Raw genomic sequence first — 23658 nt, 5'->3', positions numbered from 1 at the left:
CGTGTTACACAGAAATATGTATTTAAAGTATACAATATTCTATCAATGTAATTGAATAAAATATATATAAAAATAAAACAATAGAATAGTGGTTTATTTAAGAATGAAAAAAAAAGATTCCTTAAAATATACTCACTAAAGTTTTACCACTTGGAGAGTACATGCAACTCAAACACCATAGCTATAAATGTGTTCTTTATGTTTCTGTAAGCTGTGCTTCTAGTAGATGAAACTGACCAAACAGGGAATGTAGTTCAGGCAGAATTTACTAATCATTTCAGATTGAAATACTGTTTTGTGGTTTGGTCATTAAGTCGTTCGTTTCAAATTGTGTCCTGATCATCTTTGTCATCTCTCATCTCCTACAAGCACGCATGCTTACGTTTATGATACAATGTAAACTTTTTTCCTTTCTTGTTTGTTTTTCTGCTTATAGTGCTAATATGATGTATTCTGTCTTCTGCTGCAGTTTGTTTCTGCTTGGTTTCCTGCTCCAGGCCCCCTGAAAGGATATTTCATGATTGTATACTGGCCACCCCTTCAAAAAGAGACTGCAGAGAAAACGCTGATTGTCATAGTCTAAAGCCATAAATATAATCTCATCACAATGGAATGTGTTTGAAGAAACCAGGAGTTAAATGGAGGTGGGAAACGGTATTTCTGAAGCTGGTAGGTGTGTGTTGGGGTTTTTATTACCTTCAACATCATGTCTGATGTTTCCAAATCTGAAGTCATGAACGTAACTAATATAACCTGGGGTGTGGCTACTTTGATGGAAATGTGTACTTTAGAGAAAAAATATCTTGTCAATTATTTCACGGGGCCTGCATTGCTATTTTCTTGCTGTTATGAATCAAATGTAATAAAAATGTACAAATGAAGAATAATTTGTTTCAGACATATTATTTCATTTTTTAATGTTGTTTCTTCAAGCTAAATAAATATCTCTACTTTTCGAAAAAAATTAAATAAACAGCAAAACACAACATCAAAAACTAAAGACAGGGAGAAACAGCTGGCTCTTAAACAATGGTGTGAGGTTTCCACTAGGTGGGGGTAAAGCCCTGTTTGTAGCTCTATGTACTTTTAAACAAAAGTATAAAACATTTTTGAACTATTCCTTTTAACAAAGCCAAAGTAATATCGACCAGTCATCAATAATCAGCAAAACACGTAACTCTGAGCCATGACTTTATTCGATCACAGTGGTTCATCTTTAATTATTTGCACAAATGTGACGAAATAAATGTGTTTTCCCATTTCAATTACAGAGTTAAAGAAGATACTGGTGGCTGGCACTCTGATCAATAAGTCATGTATCTCCAACTTGGTGAAATATGTCAAACATAGATACTTTTAATTATCTGTTAGACTAAAGCAGCTGTGCAATTGTGATGTATACATTTTTTCTTCTATTACGATGGTTGGATTTATTCACTAAATAATTGATATCCGTCATTTTATCATCTAAATACAAATTATTTGCAGTGACTTTTAATAATGAGAATTGCTCCGATCCAATAATCATAATCGTTTGACAAAATTTATTCTAAATGCTTTTGTTTTTTTTGCACTCATGATTCGATATCAATATCGGTGTTCATTAAAATTCTATTATGGATACCTCACAATTTGATGGATTAGTTTTTCCTACCCACTAAAGCTTCTAATTAGGAACAAAGATTTTAATTGAGATAGCGATATGTGTCTCATCTCTTTGAGAAACACGAACTGATCAAATCTGAATGTGACTTCATTAGATACAAGTTTTAAGGCAAACTAAGTGAGTGGTGAGGTATACCTTGACATATTTGGTCAATTAATTCTGTTAACATCATATACACAAACTGTGGAGGAGAATATATCAAAGTCAATATTTTAGCATTGAAAATATAATGAAATACTGCGTACCAAATTCAATACTTTTTTAATTTTAAGTACATACTGTACTCAAGCTACCCTTGCAAAATATGCACTGCTCCATGCAGCGTGTAATCAATTGGGCAAGAGTACTTTGTCCCAACTTGGCTCCTTGAACTTCGATCTTCTTGATCAAAGGATTGTGGGACACAATACTCAGAAAAAATGCGAGCTTGCATAATGCAAAATATGTCTGGATGCAATAGGGTATTCTGGTTTTGGCATGCAATATTTAACATACCTTGTGTTGCGACATACTCAATATTTCTCTGACTATAAATTGTTTGGTATGGGTATTGCCATGTCACTGTACACTAAAACAGGTGTTTTCAGTCAATGCTACTAAAGCAAACCTCCTGTGCTTGTCTACACAGTTCTCTCTAACTAGCCAAAATAGTTGAAAACACCTGTGCAGGTTTGCAGCGGCTTCATATGATGTCGGAAAACCGTCAAAAGCAAGACATCGGTCTCCAAAAAAAAAAAAAAAGCCTGCATCTGTTTCAAAGATGTGATGCACAGAACAGCCAGCAGATAGCACCATGTCTTTGCTATTGTGAGCTCACATTCCTGCAGTGAACACAATGTAGATATCTGCTATCACCTGTTTGTCAGTCATTGGAATGATACATTGAGTAAATATTTTGAATATAATAATACTGATACCCGGCAGTGGCTCAGTCAGTAGGGGCTTGGACTGTGAGCCGTACGGTTTCCAGTTCAAGTCCCCAACAAGAACTAAAATATGGAATGTGGACTGCTACTTGTAGAGGTCCCAGTTCACCTCCTGGGCCCTGCCGTGGTGCCCTTGAGCAAGGCAATGGACAACCCCCCCCCCCCCCCCCACACTCCCATTGCTCCCCGGGCGCTGTACAACAGTTGCCCACGGCTCCTGGTTCGGATGGGTTAAATGCAGAGGCCAAATTTCACTCTGTGTGCTCTGCATGTGTGACCATTAAAGAGGGTTTCTTCCCTCCAATTCTATCTATCTATCTACTGTCATAAGTTGACATTTATGCTTTGTATTCCTCTAATCTTATAGAGTGAACAACATTATTCAGTTTAAATGCCACATAAAGATGGATAGATGGATGGATGGATGGATGGATGGATGATGGATGGAGTGAAATTATCTTCTGAGTAAGTAAGCTGCTGGAGGGTTTGCCAACTCACTGCCTGAGATGCTGGGAAAGTGTTGACAAAGCAAGCATCAACGGAAAGCTTCAGGACATTTTCTCTAATGCATTGTTTCCTAACTCACCAATTTACATCATATTATCTACCGGAAGAATCACCAAATGAGCTTGAATTGCAGAAAATTGTGGAAATCTGTGGTTTTGTTCAATTTTTACTTTTCACATTTAATCTCCCTCTTATCTTTTGTTTTCTTTGCCTTATTGCCCAACTAGAGTTTTATTCTCTCTTCTCCATCACTCAGTTGTAAGCTCCCTTTTCATTATCTCTTCCCTCTCCTGGCTTTTGTCCTAACTTCTTCCTCTCTCCCTCCCCTCCATCTCTCTGTCCACAGGCGTTAGTGGCAGACTGCGTCGTGTGGAGACTTAATGAAGCATTGCTGATCCAATAATGGCAGCTTCTGTCGCCTGCCTCACAAAGTATGATGTACGACCTTATGTCCGAAACGCGCCATGAATCTCACTTACCACTGCCCCGTCATCATGCCCAGCTTTTCAATTAGGGTCTTTATAAAACAACAACAATGGCTGAATAGTGTGTGAGTGTGTGAGTGATTCTGGGTGTTTGAGTACAAACAGATTGCATCCTCCAGCCAAGTTGAAATGTGGGAAAAAGGGAAGAGGAGTTGCACTGTGAACACTCAGCCGTTACTGTCCTATCATACAGAATAATTGTCCTATAATTGATTCGCTCTCAGGGGAAGAAAATACAGAAAGATACAATTAAAATGTGAACACTTTGGTTTGTGAATTTTGGATAGAGACAACACCATGGTGTAAATGGTAGCTGTTTCGATAAAAGAGTAAGAGCTTTTTTTGTTTACTGACCCCTTGACTAGTGCTCTGACCTCATTATGAAGGCAATAATGAGAAGAGAGAGAGGGAGAGAAAGATCATTAGACAAATTGTAATTTAAAAAAACAAACAAGAGGAGCCAAAATGAAGAACACAGTCAATGCAATGGTGGCAGAAATAAGCCTATGCATTCACACAGAGACTCACAGAGCAGTATATTTGGCAGGAGTTATAATAGTGCATAAAGAAATAATGATGATGTGTTTCCATTGTGATCATAAACAACAGATCAGAGAAAGTGGGCATCGTGGAGGGTTATATGCGCAAACAAAAAGAGATGGATAGGAAATTCCAGGGGTGATGCATGATGATCAAAAAGCTAGACAGCTAAAATGAGCATCTTCTTCCCTCTTTGACACCTTTACTTCAAAGTAATAATTGCATTATGTGTATTCACCATCCGCCCCACCTTGACTTAAACCCTGTTTCTGTCTTTCTCTCACTTTTTTTTTCTGTCTGCTTAGTCACCACTTGACTTTCGGTGAGTGCTACTTGGAGCATTGCTCAGACATCCAATGTTCCCCATGGATGTATTAGGGAGTGTGTGTGTGTGTGTGTGTGTGTGTGTGTGTGTGTGTGTGTGTGTGTGTGTGTGTGTGTGTGTGTGTGTGTGTGTGTGTGTGTGTGTGTGTGTGTGTGTGTGTGTGTGTGTGTGTGTGTGTGTGTGTGTGTGTGTGTGTGTGTGTGGGGGGGGGGGTGTGTGGGGGTGTGTGTGTCTGTGTGTGTGTGTGTGTGAGAATGCAGGTGTATGGGATTACATTAAGTGTGTTTGTGTGTGTACACCGTAAGTGACTGTGAGTGTTTTTTCCTGTGTTGATGGAAAAAAAAGAGTGGGGGTAGAAGGTTAGTGTAATATCATCTGGTCCTGGAAAAGGAGTTGTATCGATTTGGCAGGTTGTCCATCACATAATCTACAGTAGCACCATACGCCGCCAAAATGAGGCAGGTGGTTTGGTTGTGTTTTTAAGGAGTCATGTAACTGAATCCCTTTTTCAATGTTGTATTCGCAACCATTTTTGTTAAATCCATGTATCTTATAGCAACACCAACAATGTGCACAAGAATGTTAAATGTAGCTGTACCATCCAGTGGAAGCATGGCATTAGTGATGCTGAAATTGAGTTGGTGCGATTATGTTGTTGTTCATATAGCTTTTTACTTCTGGCAATTGCGACGTAACTTTTTGTTTGCCACAGAGCATATTTTCTGCAATTATTGAGAAACAAATCTATTTTCCACAATGCTAACTGCCTGATTAGCTTTCAAAAATGCATTGTCCTAACAATGTCCTATCCAAGTTCCTGTTTCAGATAGTGTAAATGTTGGTGGGCGGCAAAGGTTCACTTGGGATTATGAAACATACATTAAAAAGTGTATTCTCAATTATTGTTTGGTGTGGATCTAGTGAAAACAGGCGGGAGTATGAAAAGAAAATTACAAAATACGTTTTCTCAATTTTTTTCAATTAGCATCATTAAAGGCTTTTTTGTAAAAAATACTTGCAAAAGACTTGCCACAGCCTTCAAACTACAATCAGAACACCACATGTTATTTTTAGGCATATGCTATAACCTTGAGCCTCTAGCGAGCTCCAGTGACAGAATTAGCAGTTTATTGAATATTTCTTCTCTCAGAAAACGGAAGAAGAACAAGTCGGGGGCACATAACAACTGAAAGGGCATTTTGCTTACAGAATATGGGTCATACAAAGACAGTACTGAGGGCACAGCTGTACCCAGAGATGAACGGCCACTATTCACATGGTGACAGGATGTCCCTCGGCGTTACGTGGAGCACACAAAGACGGGAATAACGGAAAGAGAGAGGAGGTCAGGGGAGGCATGATGTAGGTCCTATTAACATGCCAAGCAATATCCTTTATTGTGAGATTATTAGCCAGTCATTTGTCTTTACTGGCTGTGATGCTATTTGAGGAATCGTGAAGCAGCAGTGAGGGAAGAAGACGGAGAATGAGAGCAGTACAAAGAGAGACAAAGCCTAAAGAATGATCCCACTGTGACACAAGAGCCAACAGGAAGAAAGAAAGAAAGAACATCTGTTGTAACAGCTGTGGTGTAGGCTATACTTCATCGTGTGTGACGGGGCTCTGTGGACAGCTCGGAGGATGAAGTGAACAGTCACATGTGTGAGGAGCCAAAATGGATTCAAGTCAACTCAGCCTCACCTTCCAGCTTGTGAAGGTTGGGAGGGAAGCCGAAGGAAGGTTGGGATCAACCAATTCAACCAAAGGCATATAATTTCTAGCATTATATAAATCTGCACTTAAGGGTAATCATCAGTATGCAGCTCCTGTGAGTGTTTATGTGTAACACCCTTAACCCATCCCTCTCAATAATGAGTTTCACTAACAGCGCAGTCTCTCTTTTCCTCCCTCATCTCGTCCATCTCTGCCACCCGTGTCTAGCTCATAAAGCTGTCTGTTCACTGAGGCTATCACTAGGCTCACGGCACAGTGGTTGGCACCTAAATCATGGTGGTGTAATTAATTCACAGTGATTTAGGAAGAATGAGAGGGGACTATGCTGAGACAGGCAGTTTGGCATACGGGACCTTTAAGCAGCTCTCGCCTTTTCTCAGCATCTTGTCTCCCATGTTTTATCGCAACTCTTTAACTGAGGTTTCATCTGTAATGATTACTTTTTAGCAAGTGGGTATGTTATTAGTTTCAAATTCATTTTTTCCAGTAGCTGCAACTTTCTTGCAAAAGAAAGATCCAAACTATACACTCAGTACTTTTGAGATGTAGACAAGGTTATAAGATAAGATAATATAAGATGGTACTTTATTGATCCCAATTTTGGAAATAGTTTTTATTGCAGCAGCATAAAATACAAGGTATTTTACAATAAAACAAAACTACAAATAAACAAGAATAGAAAGAAAAGAAAAGAAAATAGAAAATATACATGTAGATATTATATATACAAATATATATATTCAAAAATATATGACATGGAATATGGAATATTAAATATTGAGATTGTATATGAGAGAGTTCTCTTCCAGCCAGAGGTGATTTATATTACAGAGTTATTGCAGTGGGCAGGAATGTGTTCCTGCATCGGTCCTTATGACAGCGGAGCTGCAGCAGTCTGTTGGAGAAGGAGCTCCGTTGACTGTCCAGCTGCAGGTGGAGAGGATGGGGGGGGGTTATCCATGATGGACAACAGCCTGTTCAGTGTCCTCCTCTCCACCACAGCTTCAAAGGGGTCCAGCTTGATGCCGATGACAGACCCAGCTTTCCTGATCAGTTTATTGATCCTGCTGGTGTCACCGGCCCTGATGCCCCCCCCCCCCTCCAGCAAAGAAGAGTGCACTGGCCACAACATACTAGAAGATCTCCAGCATCTTACTGCACACGTGGAAGGATCTCAGCTTCCTCAGAAAATAGAGTCTACTCATCCCCTTCTTGTACACAGCGTCAGTGTTGATCCTCCAGTTCAGCCCATTGTCTAAGTGCACTCCCAGGTACTTGTAGTCCTCCACAACAGCCACATCCTCTCCCAGAATGCACAGGGGCTGAGGACACGTCCTCTTCCTCCTGAAGTCAATTACCATCTCTCTGGTCTTGGCCACATTCAGAAGCAGATGATTTCCTCCATTCCACTCTACAAAATCACCCACCAGCGCTCTGTCCTCCCGTCCATCCCTTATACACCCTACCATGTGGCATGACTCTGACTTGTATTGAAAGTCAGAGGTGTATAAGGTGAACAGGAAAGGAGACAGCAACAACAAAGTGCTACCAACCACCACATCAGACAGCACACTGCCCAGCCGGATGTACTGTGGTCTGTCCGTGAGGTAGTTGGTAATCCATGAGATGGTGGACGAGTTTAACCTCATAGCCTGCAGCTTGTCACTCAGTAGCCGAGGCTGGATCGTGTTGAATGCGCTGGAGAAATCAAAAAAGGTGATTCTCACAGTGCAACCCGATCCATCCAGGTATGAGTGAGCACGCTGCAGCAGGTAAATAATAGCATCGTCCACCCCCTGGTGAGGCTATAGGCAAATTGCAGAGGGTCTAGGAATGCAGGACGTCTTCCACGGCACCGGGATGGTCTCCAGGTGCAGGCTCAGGTTGAACAGGTGTTATATTATTTTCTGTAGCGTGGTATCGGTGTTCTCATCAAAATCTCATCATGATAGCAATGACAGTATTTCTAAATATAGCGTGAACAGATCACATACCACATTTGAATACATTTGCCTTCCAGGATTACATTTTCTTCATACTTTTGAAATAACAGGAAACAGGGAATGTTTATGCCATTTATAAAGAAAGATAGCAATCACAGTGCAGACGATTTACTTTTTTATTCTCCTCACACAGCACAGTTTGTTTTCCTCCGAAATGAGGTTTTATCATGTTGAAGCTACAGTATCATAACACACTTGAAATGTATTTTAAAAACCTGCTAAGGGTCACTAAAGAGAAATAGAGACTGGATGTTGTATTCAGGGCCGTCAGTGTCATTTCTGTGCTATTTCCTGCTCCTGTGCCCAACCCACCACCATGCTCTTCCATGTGACCTTCAGCTTGAGTGCATTTAGGAAGGCAGCCAAAACTGAGACAGGCAGTTTCTCAGGAACCTGTGTGAATAATTATTTATACATCGTGACTCATACAACCGCTTTGTCACACTAGAACAAACAGCTGCTCAGGAGGCTCTCTTTTTTTTTGCAGTGAGGTAGCACCAGATTTGTAATTTACTGATATTGACTTGACTGATATTTTCCCTAATCTTATATTAATTAGCTAATAACAAAAGGCTAATGTCTGATTGTGAAGCTGACAAATGAGCGGCCCGACCAAAGTAAGGAGGCAGAGGCAGAACGTCCAAATACAACCCAGTGTGGGCGTTTATGAATCATTGGCACATAATTAACAGTCGTATTAACAGCATCAATCAAGATGGTTAGCTCAGATAATGAAACCAGTTAAGGAAAACTAAACTTTACTTGAAAATAACAAACATCCATTACTTCAATTATACCTAATTAATGTATGAAAGGAAAAATATTACAAACAAACAACATCAATGATATAAAACCAGCCCTGCCTCCATCCTGCTCAATAACCCCACCCGGAACGATAAAACAGGGTTCGCCATTTCCCCGGGGACTCTGTTTTATCGTTCCGGATGGAACTTGTTATTTTTAAGTAACGTTTAGTTTTCTTTAACTGGTTTCATTATCTGAGCTAACCATCTTTGCAAATAACACCCCTTTTGATGGTACAGTCCAATTGTTGGGCCTATAAAACGTGGCGTGTTAGGCTCATTGGAACGGGCATAGTGCTGGAGACACTTAAATGGATGATTGATGCTGTTAATACGACTGTTAATCATGTGCCAATGATTAATAAACGCCCACACTGACTTGTATTTGGATGTTCTGTCTCTGCCTCCTTACTTTGGTCGGGCCGCACATTTTTCAGCTTCACAAGTGTGGTTGACAACATCAATATCCCCATATGACTGGAAGCCACATGTTTGAAGTTGTACTGACTTCCTCTAGTATTCCTTTCTGTCACCTTATTAGGCTTGGAAAACTGTGCTCACCAGACCATGAATATGAAGATAAAAAAAAGTTCAAGCATATCTTTTCTTTGGTTCAATGCATCTTAGAAAAGTAGGAGGGGGTACCAAAACCGAAGCGTGATAGAGAGAGAGAGGAGGAAACGTTAATCTCCTTCAAGTTAAGGGAGAGAGTTATGCATCAATATACAGCAGTGGCAGCAGATCGAGAGATGACATTCTTTAAGAACAGGAGAGTAATTAATAATTGGAGAATTCTTTGGGCTAAAATTGTCTTTTAGACATTCTGTATAGAGTCACAAAGTTAAAACGTTACTATCAAGTCAGCTGCTACCCCATTCTATAGAGCAATATCTATTATCTTTGATTGGCCTGACAAATACTCGTTATCTCTGCGATTGTCTTGCGTTCATGTGAAAAAAAGGAAGTTAATTAAATGCCAGATAAAGACTGATACACCTATATAAGAAATGAAAGTTTTATGAAATAGGAGAGTCTGCAGGCATGTGAGGCTGGAGCTTTTAGGTGATTTTATGACAAGGCTAACATGATCATATTTAGCTGGAATAATGTTTATAATGTGAACAATCTTAGTTACTGCGCTAACCAAAATCATTGGGTAAATAGTAACGTTGACCTGATGATAACATCATAGGAAAACTTAATTTATCACCAAAGTAAAAATGATTCACCCTCAGGGGAACATTGAGGTATAAAATAAATTGCTAACATTACCTCCAATAGTTGTTGAGGTAGACATTGTCGACCTGCTCATCCTTGTGCATTTTAGTAAAGGGATGTTTCAAGGATGGATTTTTTACATTCTGTGCATTTGCATTCAATTCGTTTTCCTAACTGCTGAAACAGAACTTAAAAGTTCACGTTGCAAGTTATGTGAGAGACGGTTAACAGCTCCTACTCAACATCACGTTTTTTTCTTTAGTGCCTCTCAGTTTGAACCTGACTCTTAGCCTGCTTCTCTTCATCTCCAAATAAATGCCTCAAAAACCCCCATGGCGCACTGCTGCATTTCTGTCCTTTTCATTGCCTCTAATAACATGAAAGGATGGATTGTTTCGGTCTTGGCGCGAGATCTGCTCCCAGATGTTACACTCTGTTGCTTCCTTTCTCCTTTCATATCTGTCACTTTTCCCTCTGTCTTCAGCTCTATGTTCAGAGTGTTCTTCCCTTGTCCTTGCTCTCTGCTCCTCTTTAATTAATTCCCTCGGTTCTCTTTCTGTCACTAACACTTCCCGATGTCACATCTCTCTTTTTTGTGTGTGCTGTCCCTTAGTCAGCCTTTTAAGTCTTCCTCCCCCCTGTTTCTCCTCCATTTAGGTCCCTCTCCTGTCATGGTGTAAAATACTAATAAGCAGCAGTCTGACAAGGGGAGCCCATTCATTGAAACATCTGAAAAACCTTCACACAAACTAATATTTATTTGTACTTCTTAGGCATATTGCTTTGCTAAGCTGTCTTGTGCTCTAATCCGTACAATCATTTTGTAATTAAAACTTTTAAACATGAATTGATTGGTGTGCCATGAGGTGTGTATTCTTTTCAGGGTGGTGTGTGTGTGTGTGTGTGTGTGTGTGTGTGTGTGTGTGTGTGTGTGTGTGTGTGTGTGTGTGTGAGTGTGCACACAGTGAATGAGTCAGCATAAACTTGTTAAATCATGCAGTTCTCATTTTCAGCCTCTCATATTTCATTTTTTCATTTATTTGTAAGTCTTCCTGTTCCTCTCTTTTCTTTTGGTCCGTTTAACATGGCGCTTCCAAATGTGCACCAACACTCCTTAACGTGTTAAGACACGCTAGTTAACACAGCATGATAGATCGCTCTTCTTAGTCATGCTTTACCGCTCACATGTTTTGATTCTTCTCAAATAGACCAAACACACCAACAACGTTACAGTGGCTTGGTTGCCATATAGGAACACTTCGACAAAGTAATCTTCACATGTTTCCTCCCTTTCTTACATTTTTCAGTATCTTCCTTCACAAAGAGCTTCATTCCTTTGAGGATTTAGTAAATACAATCCATTTAGATTACGGTTCACAGGACAATAATGTTAATATGGTATGGCACCATACATTCAGATGGTGCCATTCATTTACTAATTTACCTTCTTCCATACAAGAAAGGATATTTCACAAAGTAACACACTCTCATAAAAATAAAGAAAACCAAACACGTAGAGGTCCTTACCTTCCACTAAGGCTTAAGCCCTGCTGCAGGCACGTACAGTTATGTTGGATACAGATGGAAGTCATCCAGGAAGTATTTAATTAAAACTGTATTTGAATTCCTAGGGATACTGGCAGGGTGTAGATCGATGTAGAACTCTCCTGGAAGTAAAGTAATGTACATCCTGAATGTCTCACCAAACTCTTGAGTCCTTGTGAGTCACTATTAGCCCCACTATATGGATACACAAAGAGCTTTACGCTAATGTGCACCATTAGCTACTCTTTCACCCCACTTTGCTCTCAGCATCTCAGCATTTCAGCATCCTTGTTTTCAGCCACGGGTCAACAAATTATTGAGCAACATAGAACCCTTTCCATTAGACAACCTCTCAACCCCGCAATCCTCTCCATCCATCCCTCCACATTTGACATTTAAAACCCTCTACTTTGAAAATGTTTTGTCATTTGACTCCACTCTTCTCATTAATCACATTAAGTGTCCGCAGTGTGTTTTTACAGCTTCATCATTACAAATTCAAGTTGAAATTGTGCGTGTTTTGTCATCTAAGTTGAAAGTGTTGTTCCTCAAGTTAAATGGACGTAAGGAACTGGTAAGACACATTTTAAATGTTGTGATATATTGATTGGATAATTATTATATAACCGTCTTAGGCACAGGCACACACTTATTTATAAACCCAATCTTGGGTTGACACCTTGTATATTTTTTTAACAAATAAGTGAGCTTCATTCCTTCCCAGGACTTATTTATATTATAATGTATTTTAAAATGTTCTGACATGAGAAAAAGAGCTCCCCTCTGCATGAAACTAATTTCCAAAAGGTGTCTCTTGTTGAATTGAAATGATTGTTGTTGAAGTGGTTTGTTCTCTCCTTCGGGAACACACCATGACATACAACGTCTGACACGGTTTAAGATTGTTTTAGGATCTAATAACTAACATCAAGCTAGTCCTGATGTATCCTGATCATACATCAGTGTAAAGGCCAATCATCACATTACCTACTGCACATTATGTTCTTTGATTTGTACCATAACGATTGGTGAGACTATTATTTATCCACATGTCCTTTTGTGTCTTAATCAAATTTACTGCAGCAACAAATTCCATTTTAAAATGCACTTGAAGCAACAACTACCACCTACCCTATCAACATGTATTAAATGTGTATATTTTTAAAATAAGAAACACAAGATAGGAAGATTGCAAGGATTTAGGATAACTTGAACACTGTTTCTTCTCGTCATTTAAAAAAATGATTTAATCTAGCTTTATATATCTCATACTTTAACTTGTTTATCACAGGCTCCGTGCTGCATTTGAATTCATTGTTGTGGATTTTCTTTAAAAAATGAGCAATCTGATTGAAACGTGAGTTTAACAACGTTGGTAAACTGTTAGTTTCTCAAGTAACTTTGTAATTGCGTAACAATGACAAGAACTGTTGTGTAAACATGTATTGTTATTCAACATTTGTGTTTTCTCTGGAATTCACTGTAATAAGTATGTGTTGACAGAAAACGTTGGTTGTTCTAGGTCCAGAAGTATCTCATCTGGCTTTATATGGATGTTGTGAATGAAGGAGAATGATGCAGGAAAATAAATAATTGAAAAAATCAGTAAATACATTAAACCACAGTGTGATGGGTAACATTTCATTAAAACGATTCCACTGTTGGAAGCTACACACGTGGCATAAGCATTCTCCATTGGAGGGCTTATAAACTGTTTACAAACAAAACCTTCTTTTTCCTTCTGATGAGCTGCTTGTGACCTGGAGCCTGAAAATAAACTGGAAAGGGCATGGGAAATGTAACAGTAAATCACTTAACTGAGTCAAGGACAGTAACAGTTTGAAGACGACAAAACAGATGATTATTTTGTCATAACACTTATTTTATGTTTAACAGGTTGTTATGGTCATCATTACAACTTTGCTTGACATTGCTAGCAGCTTTTGACAACACTTTGAATTGAGCTTACTTTCTTTTCTTTGGGAAAAAACATCACCTTGTAGTCACATCACGGTTGCCTCGCAAAAAGTTACTTATATCCACCGTATTTTTGACTGACCGCCCTGTTAAGTGCCTGAGAGAATGGCAGTGGGAGCTACATTACTGTGCTATTTACCCTGGGCAGACACACTGACCTTCTCTCTGCTTGATAGAAAACCTCTCTGACATTCAGTTTCATTGATCAGATTATGGAAAAGTCAGTTGTTCAATGTGGACCAGCAAAAGTAAATGATACCCTGCTTTTTGCTTAAGATAGACGGATGAGAAATGCAGAGAGAATGATGGGAAGGTAGGCAGAAGGAAGATAGAGAATGAAGAAAAAGATGGAGCTTATGCGGCACGTTAGGATGGTCAAAGCGTTTAGCCGGTTGATCACAGCTCCAGTCAGAGGAACCCAAGGGAGCTGCTGACCTTTACGTGTGTGTGTGTGTGTGTGTGTGTGTGTGTGTGTGTGTGTGTGTGTGTGTGTGTGTGTGTGTGTGTGTGTGTGTGTGTGTGTGTGTGTGTGTGTGTGTGTGTGTGTGTGTGTGTGTGTGTGTGTGTGTGTGTGTGTGTGTGTGTGTGTGTGTGTGTGTGAGAGGGAACACACCTAAACTGATTTGACCTTTCTTTTAAGGTCCATCTAGTGTGAATGTTAGTTATCTGGCTATAATATCAGGAGAGCATCGGTACTTTAGATGAAGTACAAATGTCATACCAAAGTTTTCAAAGTTTCAGTGTGCCCAGACACCTGCCCGTGCTATTTAATTGTTCAATATATGGTTTTATTTGGCCACTCCGGGCAGTAGAAAGGAAAATCAAGATGTAAACACAAAATGTACACATCAACAACATCAAGTTGATAGGTGTTTTTGGCAAACTGCCGCCTATTTACACATTAAGCATCTATGGTGCATTTGGAACCATATTTCTGGCCAGCTGGCATAAGTTCAATATTCAGTTTTGATCTCGAATAACTTAAACAATCTCCATGGTTTTATCAGATAAATGCTTCACTGTGTTTGATAGCTGGATGCCAACTTGGGCAATTTGCAGTGTCAGAACAGGCAGCAAAACGTGTTTTTACTGCATCGGCTGGAAGAAACAATAAACGTGATCATTCTTGAGCGGTTGATGACTACGAGCAATACCTTTCACACAGCATTTGATTTATTGTTAATAAATACATTTTTTCAGTAGAGCAGCTTCAAGTAAACCATTACCTTGTTTGGTTACAAATCAGTCCAATGAAAACTAAGGATCAGTGACATCAGATCTCTTGTAGAATAAACACACATGATCTCCCCAGAAATAAGATTCATGATGGTTTGAATGCAGATATACAGTGTACATTAACCTGTTTACAAAAGCCAGGAATGAGTATATATCTTGTGGATTAAACAGGTCATTAAGCCTGCACAGTGTTTACAGTGTATTTCCAAGCATCTTTCTAATGGCATACTGTAAGCTTTAGTTTGAATAAGAGATATCATACACATTATGCTTTAATTCCATATGGTCAAGATTATGAAATGTCAACAATGTGGTCTCAACAGTAGCACACTACTCTAGACAGTGAGCCATGCAGTGCCATTACAGTCCCATGGGGGAAGAGTCAGCCACGCTATCAGACATGCTATTACTGGAAATCTGGCTAAATATTTCGACCTCAGTGGTAATGGCAGTTTAGGCGGTAAACACAGCACGGCAAAATACAGGCAACTGAGAGTTTCCATGTGGGTAAAGCTCTCATTTAAAATTCAAGTCATTCAGAAAAGAGACAAGGGAGGGGGGTGTTCATCTGGAATAAAGGATGAGTTGAAGGGAAAGGAAGGGAAACATGAAAGAGGAATCGCGAAAGGAAACAGAATGGTGGAGTGATGCAGAGTGACAGAATTTATTTTATTATTATATTACAGTTTAGTCTGCTGGACGGCTGATAAGAGAGATTAGATAAAGAAACTAATGAGTTTATTTAAAATAACATTAACTACACATAGCCTGTGAAAAAAAGGCAGACAAGAAAAACAATGAATGGAGTGACTGAATATAGGATAAAATGGGGCGCTGGGGATCAAGAGACTCAACAGCAAAGTGGAAAATGGTTTTCTCACAAATCCACAAATGTATACATTAAGATGTTCCTAATTGAATGAGACAGTTGGAAGTTGCGCCCCCCCCCCCCCCCCCCACCCGCCACACACACACACAAACAAGGGGGGGGGGGGGCGCAACAGCGGTAATTAAAGTTTAAAAGTCTCAAAAATGCTACAACTACTGTCACAAACTGGATGAATGTAAGTAGTGGAATGGAAGTATTTTGTTAAAGGAGGACGAAAGCGTAATTAAGGAGCACTATTGGATTGACTTTGATGGTTATTGGACTCAGGATTAATTCATTTGGATTCCCGCTGAATAAATGAAAGGATGGCGCAAGTGGAAACAATTCACAAAGGGATTAAACAGTTTAAAACACATGCTCAAAACCGGATTTTGCCAATGTGTTTATGTGGATTCAAAAGTCGTAAATAATCTACAAAATGGAGGAGACCGATCTGATCGGAGCAACTGTGACAAATAATCCAACTGAAACCGGCATGGACAATGACTATGTTTTAAAAATGCGCTTATCCAGACAAGCCTGGTTTGGATACTTTACGGGCAGAAGAAACATTTCTATTAAAGAAAAAATCATACATTTCTGTCTTTTTATGCCTTTAATAGCTACTAACTTGAATTTTTATTAAAATGAATTAATCATTACCCAATCATACCCCCAGGTTGGGAACCACTGGCCTAAGGAGCCAGCGAAGCAGGAAACAAAGAAATAAAGGTCAAAACCTGAGACAAATAAAAATTCCCATCTGTGCTTTAAACTTGTCAAAAATGATTACATTTGGGATATGAACGTCCAATCAGTTTAGACACTTTAGCATATTGGACTAAATCCACTGTTGCAGCTGATAAACAACAGGACCCAAAGGGCTTGTTAAAGTTAAGAATTTGTTCTGAAGTATTTCAGCTGTAACTCTTGAGTATCGCAATGTTCTCTGTGCATTCTTTTTGCTTTGTACATACTTGAGGCCAAATGCCGACGACCTCGGTCAGGATGTTTTGGACTGGAATGCAGTGATCCGTAAGTCAGACATAGTGTGGGGATGGAAGCTGCAGAAGGCATTTTCAACTCTGTCCTTATCTAACTTCACACCTGGAAGCATAAGCAGGGAAACACTGCTCCTCAGACATGGATTTGCTCTGACTGGGAACACCTGACTCACCAAAATCTGCGACATTGTGAGCAGAGCAAGTAAAGAGAAGCCAGACCAGGTTTATCCATAATTAATCATCGTCTGTGTTTTTCATTTTAATAAATATATAATTTACTCTATTTTGTATGTACTTGTCCATAATGTCACATCTTCTGTATGACTTGTTTAAGGCAAGCCTGTGTCACTTTTGCTGGACAGCAGCCACTAGTGACAATTGATCATAGTAGATGCTAAAATATAATGCAAGAAGGAAAAAACTCACTCACTAAACTCACCTGAATGTTATCTTTGTTTTGAGTTGTGTATTTGAGTCGTCACCTTTACTGAGTCCAGGTAATTTAATAAATATAACTTACTTATATATCTTCATATATATTTGTATCATATATTTATATTTAATCAATAACATGACAACACAATTCATAGTGAAGAATACAATGTGATAAGATTAAAAGCTTCATAACTGTAACAAAATGGATCTTAAGATTATATTGTCATCAATTAATTATTTATTTATTTCATTGGTGATCCAGGTCTTTGTAATATATTTCAAGATTTCTATTGTTGACTTGATTTTGATATACATTCCTAATGATTATTTGTGTATGTTTATATGAATATTTTAGAAATTGTTTAAGGTAGTTTTGTTCTAGGTGTTTTTTATTCAAGTCCACTGAAGATTTGTTTCCAAAAATGTTGTTTTTTACTGTCACTATGCCTTCATTCTTGTAGTACACACCTGTGCATGAGACGATATTCAATACATACAATACAATCAGCATAGGCTCATACAATTGTAATATAAAGAACTGAAACAACATTGGTGGTTTGGGATTTAAGAAATGACTTGTGCATAATTTTTACAACACAGTTTTAAGTCTGTATCAACTACATTGTGTCACAGAGAGTCTCTAAAACACTATTCTTCTAATCTTTGACATCTTCACTTAGAAATAAAAAACCTAAACAAATGTATTGAATATGTTTTAAAATTAAAACAAAAAGATAGACCACATACAGCAGCTCCTACGAGATTGGGGAACACTGACCTCGCCAATGTTGGTGTTGATGCTAACACATTTAAATTAATCTAATACTGCGCGTCCAGCCGTGGCCGAAATGTCTCACTCCCTGTCAGCCTCCAGAGAAAGAAAAATGGAGGTCAGAGCCAGATAGGATAGGGTCCTTTGCAGGAAATGTAAAGGCAGGTGCACTGAGCATATCTTAACTAAGCTCACCCTGCCTTGAGGCTTTTCATTTGAGTTGTATTTTATATGACAACACACAGTGCAGTTTGACAGGGATTTAAAAGAGGACTGAGTGAACAGATGCAATCTTAATGTCAAACTTTCTCATCAGCTAAGTTTTAGGGATAAGTTTGCTCAATCAAAAATGCCTGCAGAAATCTGTTTGGATTGAAGTATTTTCCTCTGTGCCAACAGATGCCCATTTGCTATGTTCACACTCACCAGAAAGGATAATCCACAAGGGGCGTATTTCATCACACTGTGTGTTGGTGTTGGCAGATGCACACTGTAGGATATCTTGAACTAATTATGTACCACAGTGAGATGTTATGCTGACAGTTTATAACACTGCACATTTAAAACAAGGCCAAAACTATTTGAATGGTTGCACCCATTTTGCAGATTAGTAGGGTAGAAACATAATTTGGGTTATGTGCTCAAATGTTCGTTTATTTTACCTATACTGTACATTGTAAGGGAAACTTCTTTAGCAATGGAGAGTCAGGACTCAGAGAGACACGAGGAGAGTTGGAGCTTTGATGTCAAACACTGATGATGGTTTATTTGGAGTTTCGGCCGGAGAGTTGACAAGACAGGTGGTGTGTCACGAGTTGACACAGCGGTTGCCAAACAAATTCTGAAGAACTCCTTCTGTAGCTCAAGGTTTTAACTAGTTCGGAGTGTAATAATCAACATTCTTCATCAGTGAGACTAAACATTATGGACCATGAATCTAACTAGAGCTCTCGTCCATAGAAAAGCCAGGGAACCTTCGTCCCTGGACAGTACACTATCTCATGGACTGGCAACAACAATGCGCCCAAGCTGCTCCTCCTTAAGAGAGATAGCAGCAATACCCAAGGCCGTATACCTATGACATGGGAAAGGAGACAGTGAGAAGAGAAAAATTATAAATTGTGTCAAAGGTTGAATACCTAAGCAAATTATTCCCTAACATAAATTATTGTCTTACTTTTACACATGACTGACTTATTTGACTGTTCCTCTATATATAAATAGATGTAATCATGAGAAATGACATGTCACGTTTATGGGACAGGTACAATTGTACAGTTGAGTTTCTTCAGATTTGTAATTATAACAATTGTACGCAACTTTGTCTTGGTGGCTTCTGCAGCTCAGTCTAAACAGCATGTTAGCTAGATATCCTTTGAATATTATTCGAAGCATTGAAAGTAGGGGTATCAAATTTTCACTGCACAATAATCATAGCCAGCAGAATTTAGATAAACTATTTTATTACATCCTTTCCAGGAAACTTGCTAAGAAATTATTGATACATATCAGTTCCTTCATAAAAAGTTTTTCGGAAACCACAGGCATGGTCAAATGAAATGTTACTTTTGTTTTGTGTTTGTTTTCTACGGGTTAGTTTAGAAGTACATGCTAAAGTCAATCTGTTTTATCTGTTGCTTTGCTGATGTGTTTGTTTTGTTTTGTGGTTTCAAATAAAAATAACCAAAGAAGTTGCTGAGTGATGTAATGGCATGAAAAAGCCACTTAACTAAACCTCACCTAATGGACCACATCAGTTCATGGAGGACATTTATTAGCGGGGTCGTTAGATCATTTGCTGCAGTCTTGGCTAACTTCCTCTTTTGAAAATGTTCGAATGTTTGGCATCACAGCATAATTAACTGAACTTTTGTCTTTCTCTATCTCTCCTTACTGCCAGCTCTCTTCACTATTCAGCATCCTCCCTCGCTCTGCTGCCTCAGCCAGTGTTTGTCTTGTCCTTGGTTCCACACATCCAGCTGTCTGCATCAGCCTTTTGGGAGAAACAAAGTGACTGTCTGGATACAAAAAGTTATTCGTTTTTTAACGTTTCTGCAATTTCTGCCATTGTGAGAAGGGGCCTTTCATTGAATCCTTCAAATGCAATTGCAATGACAAACCTTAAAACCATGACTTATAGTCCATTATTGCTTTGTCCATATCAACAATATCACCTGGTAATGTACACTATTCCCACTGTGATATAAGGGTCTAGTATTTCTTCATGATATTTTGAATTGAAACAGAAGTAGTAGAAACGCAATTAGGCTATCACCTTGTGGTAAAATCACAAGCCTAATATGTAAATTGTGTCATTGTTATTCTGGTGTGATGGCAAAGAAGAGCAAACAATAACTTTGTTGAGTACAAATCTAATTTATGTATGAAGGCTACTGCTCGTGCTGGCTGCTCAAATCTGATAAGGGTCCAATGAGAGGAGGGAGGAACTGAAAGAGCGCGCACGGGAGACGGGAAGCGGCACTGTGGTTTAGTGTGGTGCGCACCTCCCCTCTCCACAGCGCACAGAGCCTCTCGCTTTACAGAGCCTGCTTGCAATTCCTGATCTTCGTGCCAGAGCCTGCAGCTGTCTCTGTTCGCCCCGCTGCCGCTGCTGTGGGAAGTCGAGGCTCCGCAAACCATTTCCCCCTTGAGGTGTCAGTGCAAACCTGAAGGATATCGCAACTTTTAAACAATTTCCAACAGTTAGGAGACTGAACGATGACACCTGACAGCTCGTAACGTACCATCCGCGTGTTGACTGAAATATTTGCAACTGTTAAGGCTATAGGAATGTGGAAAACAAGTCTAACTCAGCGGTGAGTGTTGTAATAGGTTTATTATTACTCTCTCTTTTTTTCTCTCTCTCTCTGTGTGCGTGTGGTCGTGTGTGTGTGTGTGTGTGTGTGTGTGTGTGTGTGTGTGTGTGTGTGTGTGTGTGTGTGTGTGTGTGTGTGTGTGTGTGTGTGTGTGTGTGTGTGTGCGCGCTCCAGTGTTTGTTAGATTGAACATAGGCGTTCCGCAAAATTAAGTTTGGAGCTTAAATGTGGAGTCTGAGCACGACCGGTTTTGAATGCAAACGCCTTTACATTGAAACATAATGACTACGGATATACCAACATATCACTGACATATTCAACCTATACTTTTGTGTTCAAACTGCCCTTAAATACCTACTATTTCCTTTCTGTCCACCTCTCATGCAGTAAAAGGACCTTCCTCTGCCCCTGACACCATGACCACGGACCTGAACTTGACCTCCCTGATGAATGTATCAGATATCCACAATCACACAAGAGGATGTTCCCTCACCAAAACCGGTTTCCAGTTCTACTACCTGCCCACTGTTTACATCATGGTCTTCCTCACAGGGCTGGTGGGCAACAGCCTGGCCATTTGGATGTTTGTGTGCCACATGAGACCCTGGAGCAGCATCTCCGTCTACATGTTCAACCTGGCTCTGGCTGATTTCTGCTACGTCCTCTCTCTGCCCTTCCTCATCTTCTACTACTTCAACAAAACAGACTGGATATTCGGGGATATTCTGTGCCGACTGCAGCGTTTCATTTTCCACGTGAATCTCTATGGAAGTATTCTGTTTCTGACCTGCATCAGTGTTCACAGGTACACCGGGGTTGTGCACCCGCTTAAGTCTCTGGGCAGACTAAAAAAGAAAAATGCAGTTATTACCAGCGCGTTGGTGTGGGTGGTGGTTATTATAGCTATCTCCCCCATCTTATATTATTCTAGGACTGGCTTGAAGCGTAATGCCACCACTTGTTATGACACCACCACTGAAGATGAGTTACCCGGTTATTTTATCTACAGCATGACTTTGACTGTGTTCGGGTTCTGTATCCCCTTCCTTATCATATTGTGTTGCTACGGCATGATCGTCAACGCATTAATATACAATGATATGAACAACGCTCCCCTGCGGCAGAAATCTATCCACCTGGTTATCATCGTGCTTGCAGTCTTCGCCGTCTCATACTTGCCTTTCCATGTGATGAAGAACCTCAACATGAGGGCCAGGCTGTACTTCCAAAGCCCGGACATGTGTGATTTTAACAACCGTGTCTACGCCACATACCAGGTGACACGGGGGCTGGCCAGCCTCAATAGCTGTGTGGATCCTATTCTTTACTTCCTGGCTGGAGATAACTTCCGGAGAAAGCTGTCACGGGCCACTAAGAAGCCCTCAAGGAAGGGGGACAATGTCATCCAGTCCAAGAGCGAGGAGACGGCTCTCAACAGCCTGGCAGAGTATGTGGAGAATGGGGACCAGAGGCTGTGAAAACTCACCCCTGTGTACCCGGTTACGGATGTGGATCTCTATTAACTTTAGAAAACCATGATGGACTTTGTATTGAATACATGAATGCACTGTGTGGACTGAAGGCTGTTTAAAACTTAATGGCTGATGGTTTATAGAACTGTAGGATAAATACATTCATTTAATCCTGTGTTAACCAATTGCTCGCTTGCAGCCTGTCGATGATGATAAGCTATTGTACTGTATTGTCCCGTACACGTATTGTACTCTAAATGTCAGAGCCATCACTCTTTATTCTTATCAAATATTCTATATTACCTATATGTCGGACAAAATGAACATTAGGATCAGACAAGCTGCGGGAACTAGGTTTCCCTACAAGCTTCACAGTCCTGTTCATCAATTTTTTCTGGAAAAATAGGACTGAACGGATGGCACCTCTTAGTCATCGGGCTGATACTTAATCAATAGCTATTAAGCAGGTGAGAATGTGGTTAAGGAAGCATACCTGCAATGGCTCTTAGAGAAAAATTAAATGCACTGAACCTAAGACTGCTGGATGTGCCGTGCAGACATTATAATGCACTATGACCGGGGACTCTCGGCTCAGAGAGCTACCCATCACTCCTCGTTTATTTCTCCATCTATTACTGACTCGGCGAGGAATGTGGTCGACTAGTTTTTCAATTTGACAGCACTGAGTTTAAGGTCTGCAACGGCTCTGTTACCACAATCTTTCTCTCCTTGTAAACCTGTTCCTTACAGAGAAAAAGAGAAGATAATACTTACAGTATTTTTTGTGTATATGATACTACACTGAATGTTCTTTGATGTGTGCTGTACAGGATGTTGTGACGTTTCAGACTAGTATGTGTCGGTAACTCTTCAAGTTGGTACCACCAATCCATACCTTTAGTGCATGAGTCCAGTATCAAATACCATCAGTAAATAACCACAGTATCTAATGTAGTCTTTATTGCAGTCTAGGGAATAACAATGCATTTTAAATGAGCATAAACGATACACACACTCAATCATCTGCTTTGTGACTCCAACATATTGAAGACATGTTTGTATAAAATACCTCAAAGTAAATACTGCACTGTGTCCGTGTTTTGACAGATAACCATTTCTCTTTTACATCTGTTGTAATCACTTTGCAGAAATGATCGTGGAGCTCTCAGGGTGTGTTTTACCCTGGACTAGGTGTTTGATGTCTGTACTAATACTATTGTAAATCTGTAATGTGGTCACCTTTTGTCAAGAAAGGAAGTGAATCACCTGTACAGGATATCTGGGGCCACGTGTATCTTTGTCAATAAACTTTTTCTATAAACTGTG

The 23658-nt window shown here is 39.7% G+C and overlaps 1 protein-coding gene across 1 annotated transcript; it reads left to right on the top strand.

Moving 5' to 3' along the window:
* The first annotated feature begins 20548 nt into the window (after window positions 1–20548).
* Window positions 20549–23658, top strand: p2ry1 (purinergic receptor P2Y1). The gene is made up of 2 exons (XM_079674710.1): window positions 20549–20860; window positions 21248–23658. Exon 2 carries the CDS (start codon window positions 21277–21279, stop codon window positions 22336–22338), a length of 1062 nt encoding a protein of 353 aa, XP_079530836.1. The 5' UTR covers window positions 20549–20860; window positions 21248–21276; the 3' UTR covers window positions 22339–23658.

The sequence above is a fragment of the Notothenia rossii genome (assembly GCF_949606895.1).
Source record: "Notothenia rossii genome assembly, chromosome: 4".
Lineage (NCBI taxonomy): Eukaryota > Metazoa > Chordata > Actinopteri > Perciformes > Nototheniidae > Notothenia > Notothenia rossii.
The sequence above is the reverse complement of the archived record's forward strand: the minus strand, read 5'-3'. Positions and strand labels throughout refer to the sequence as shown.

Excerpts from the sequence above, each read along its gene's own strand:
- p2ry1 (XM_079674710.1), top strand. The coding sequence starts at position 21,277 with ATGACCACGGACCTGAACTTGACCTCCCTGATGAATGTATCAGATATC.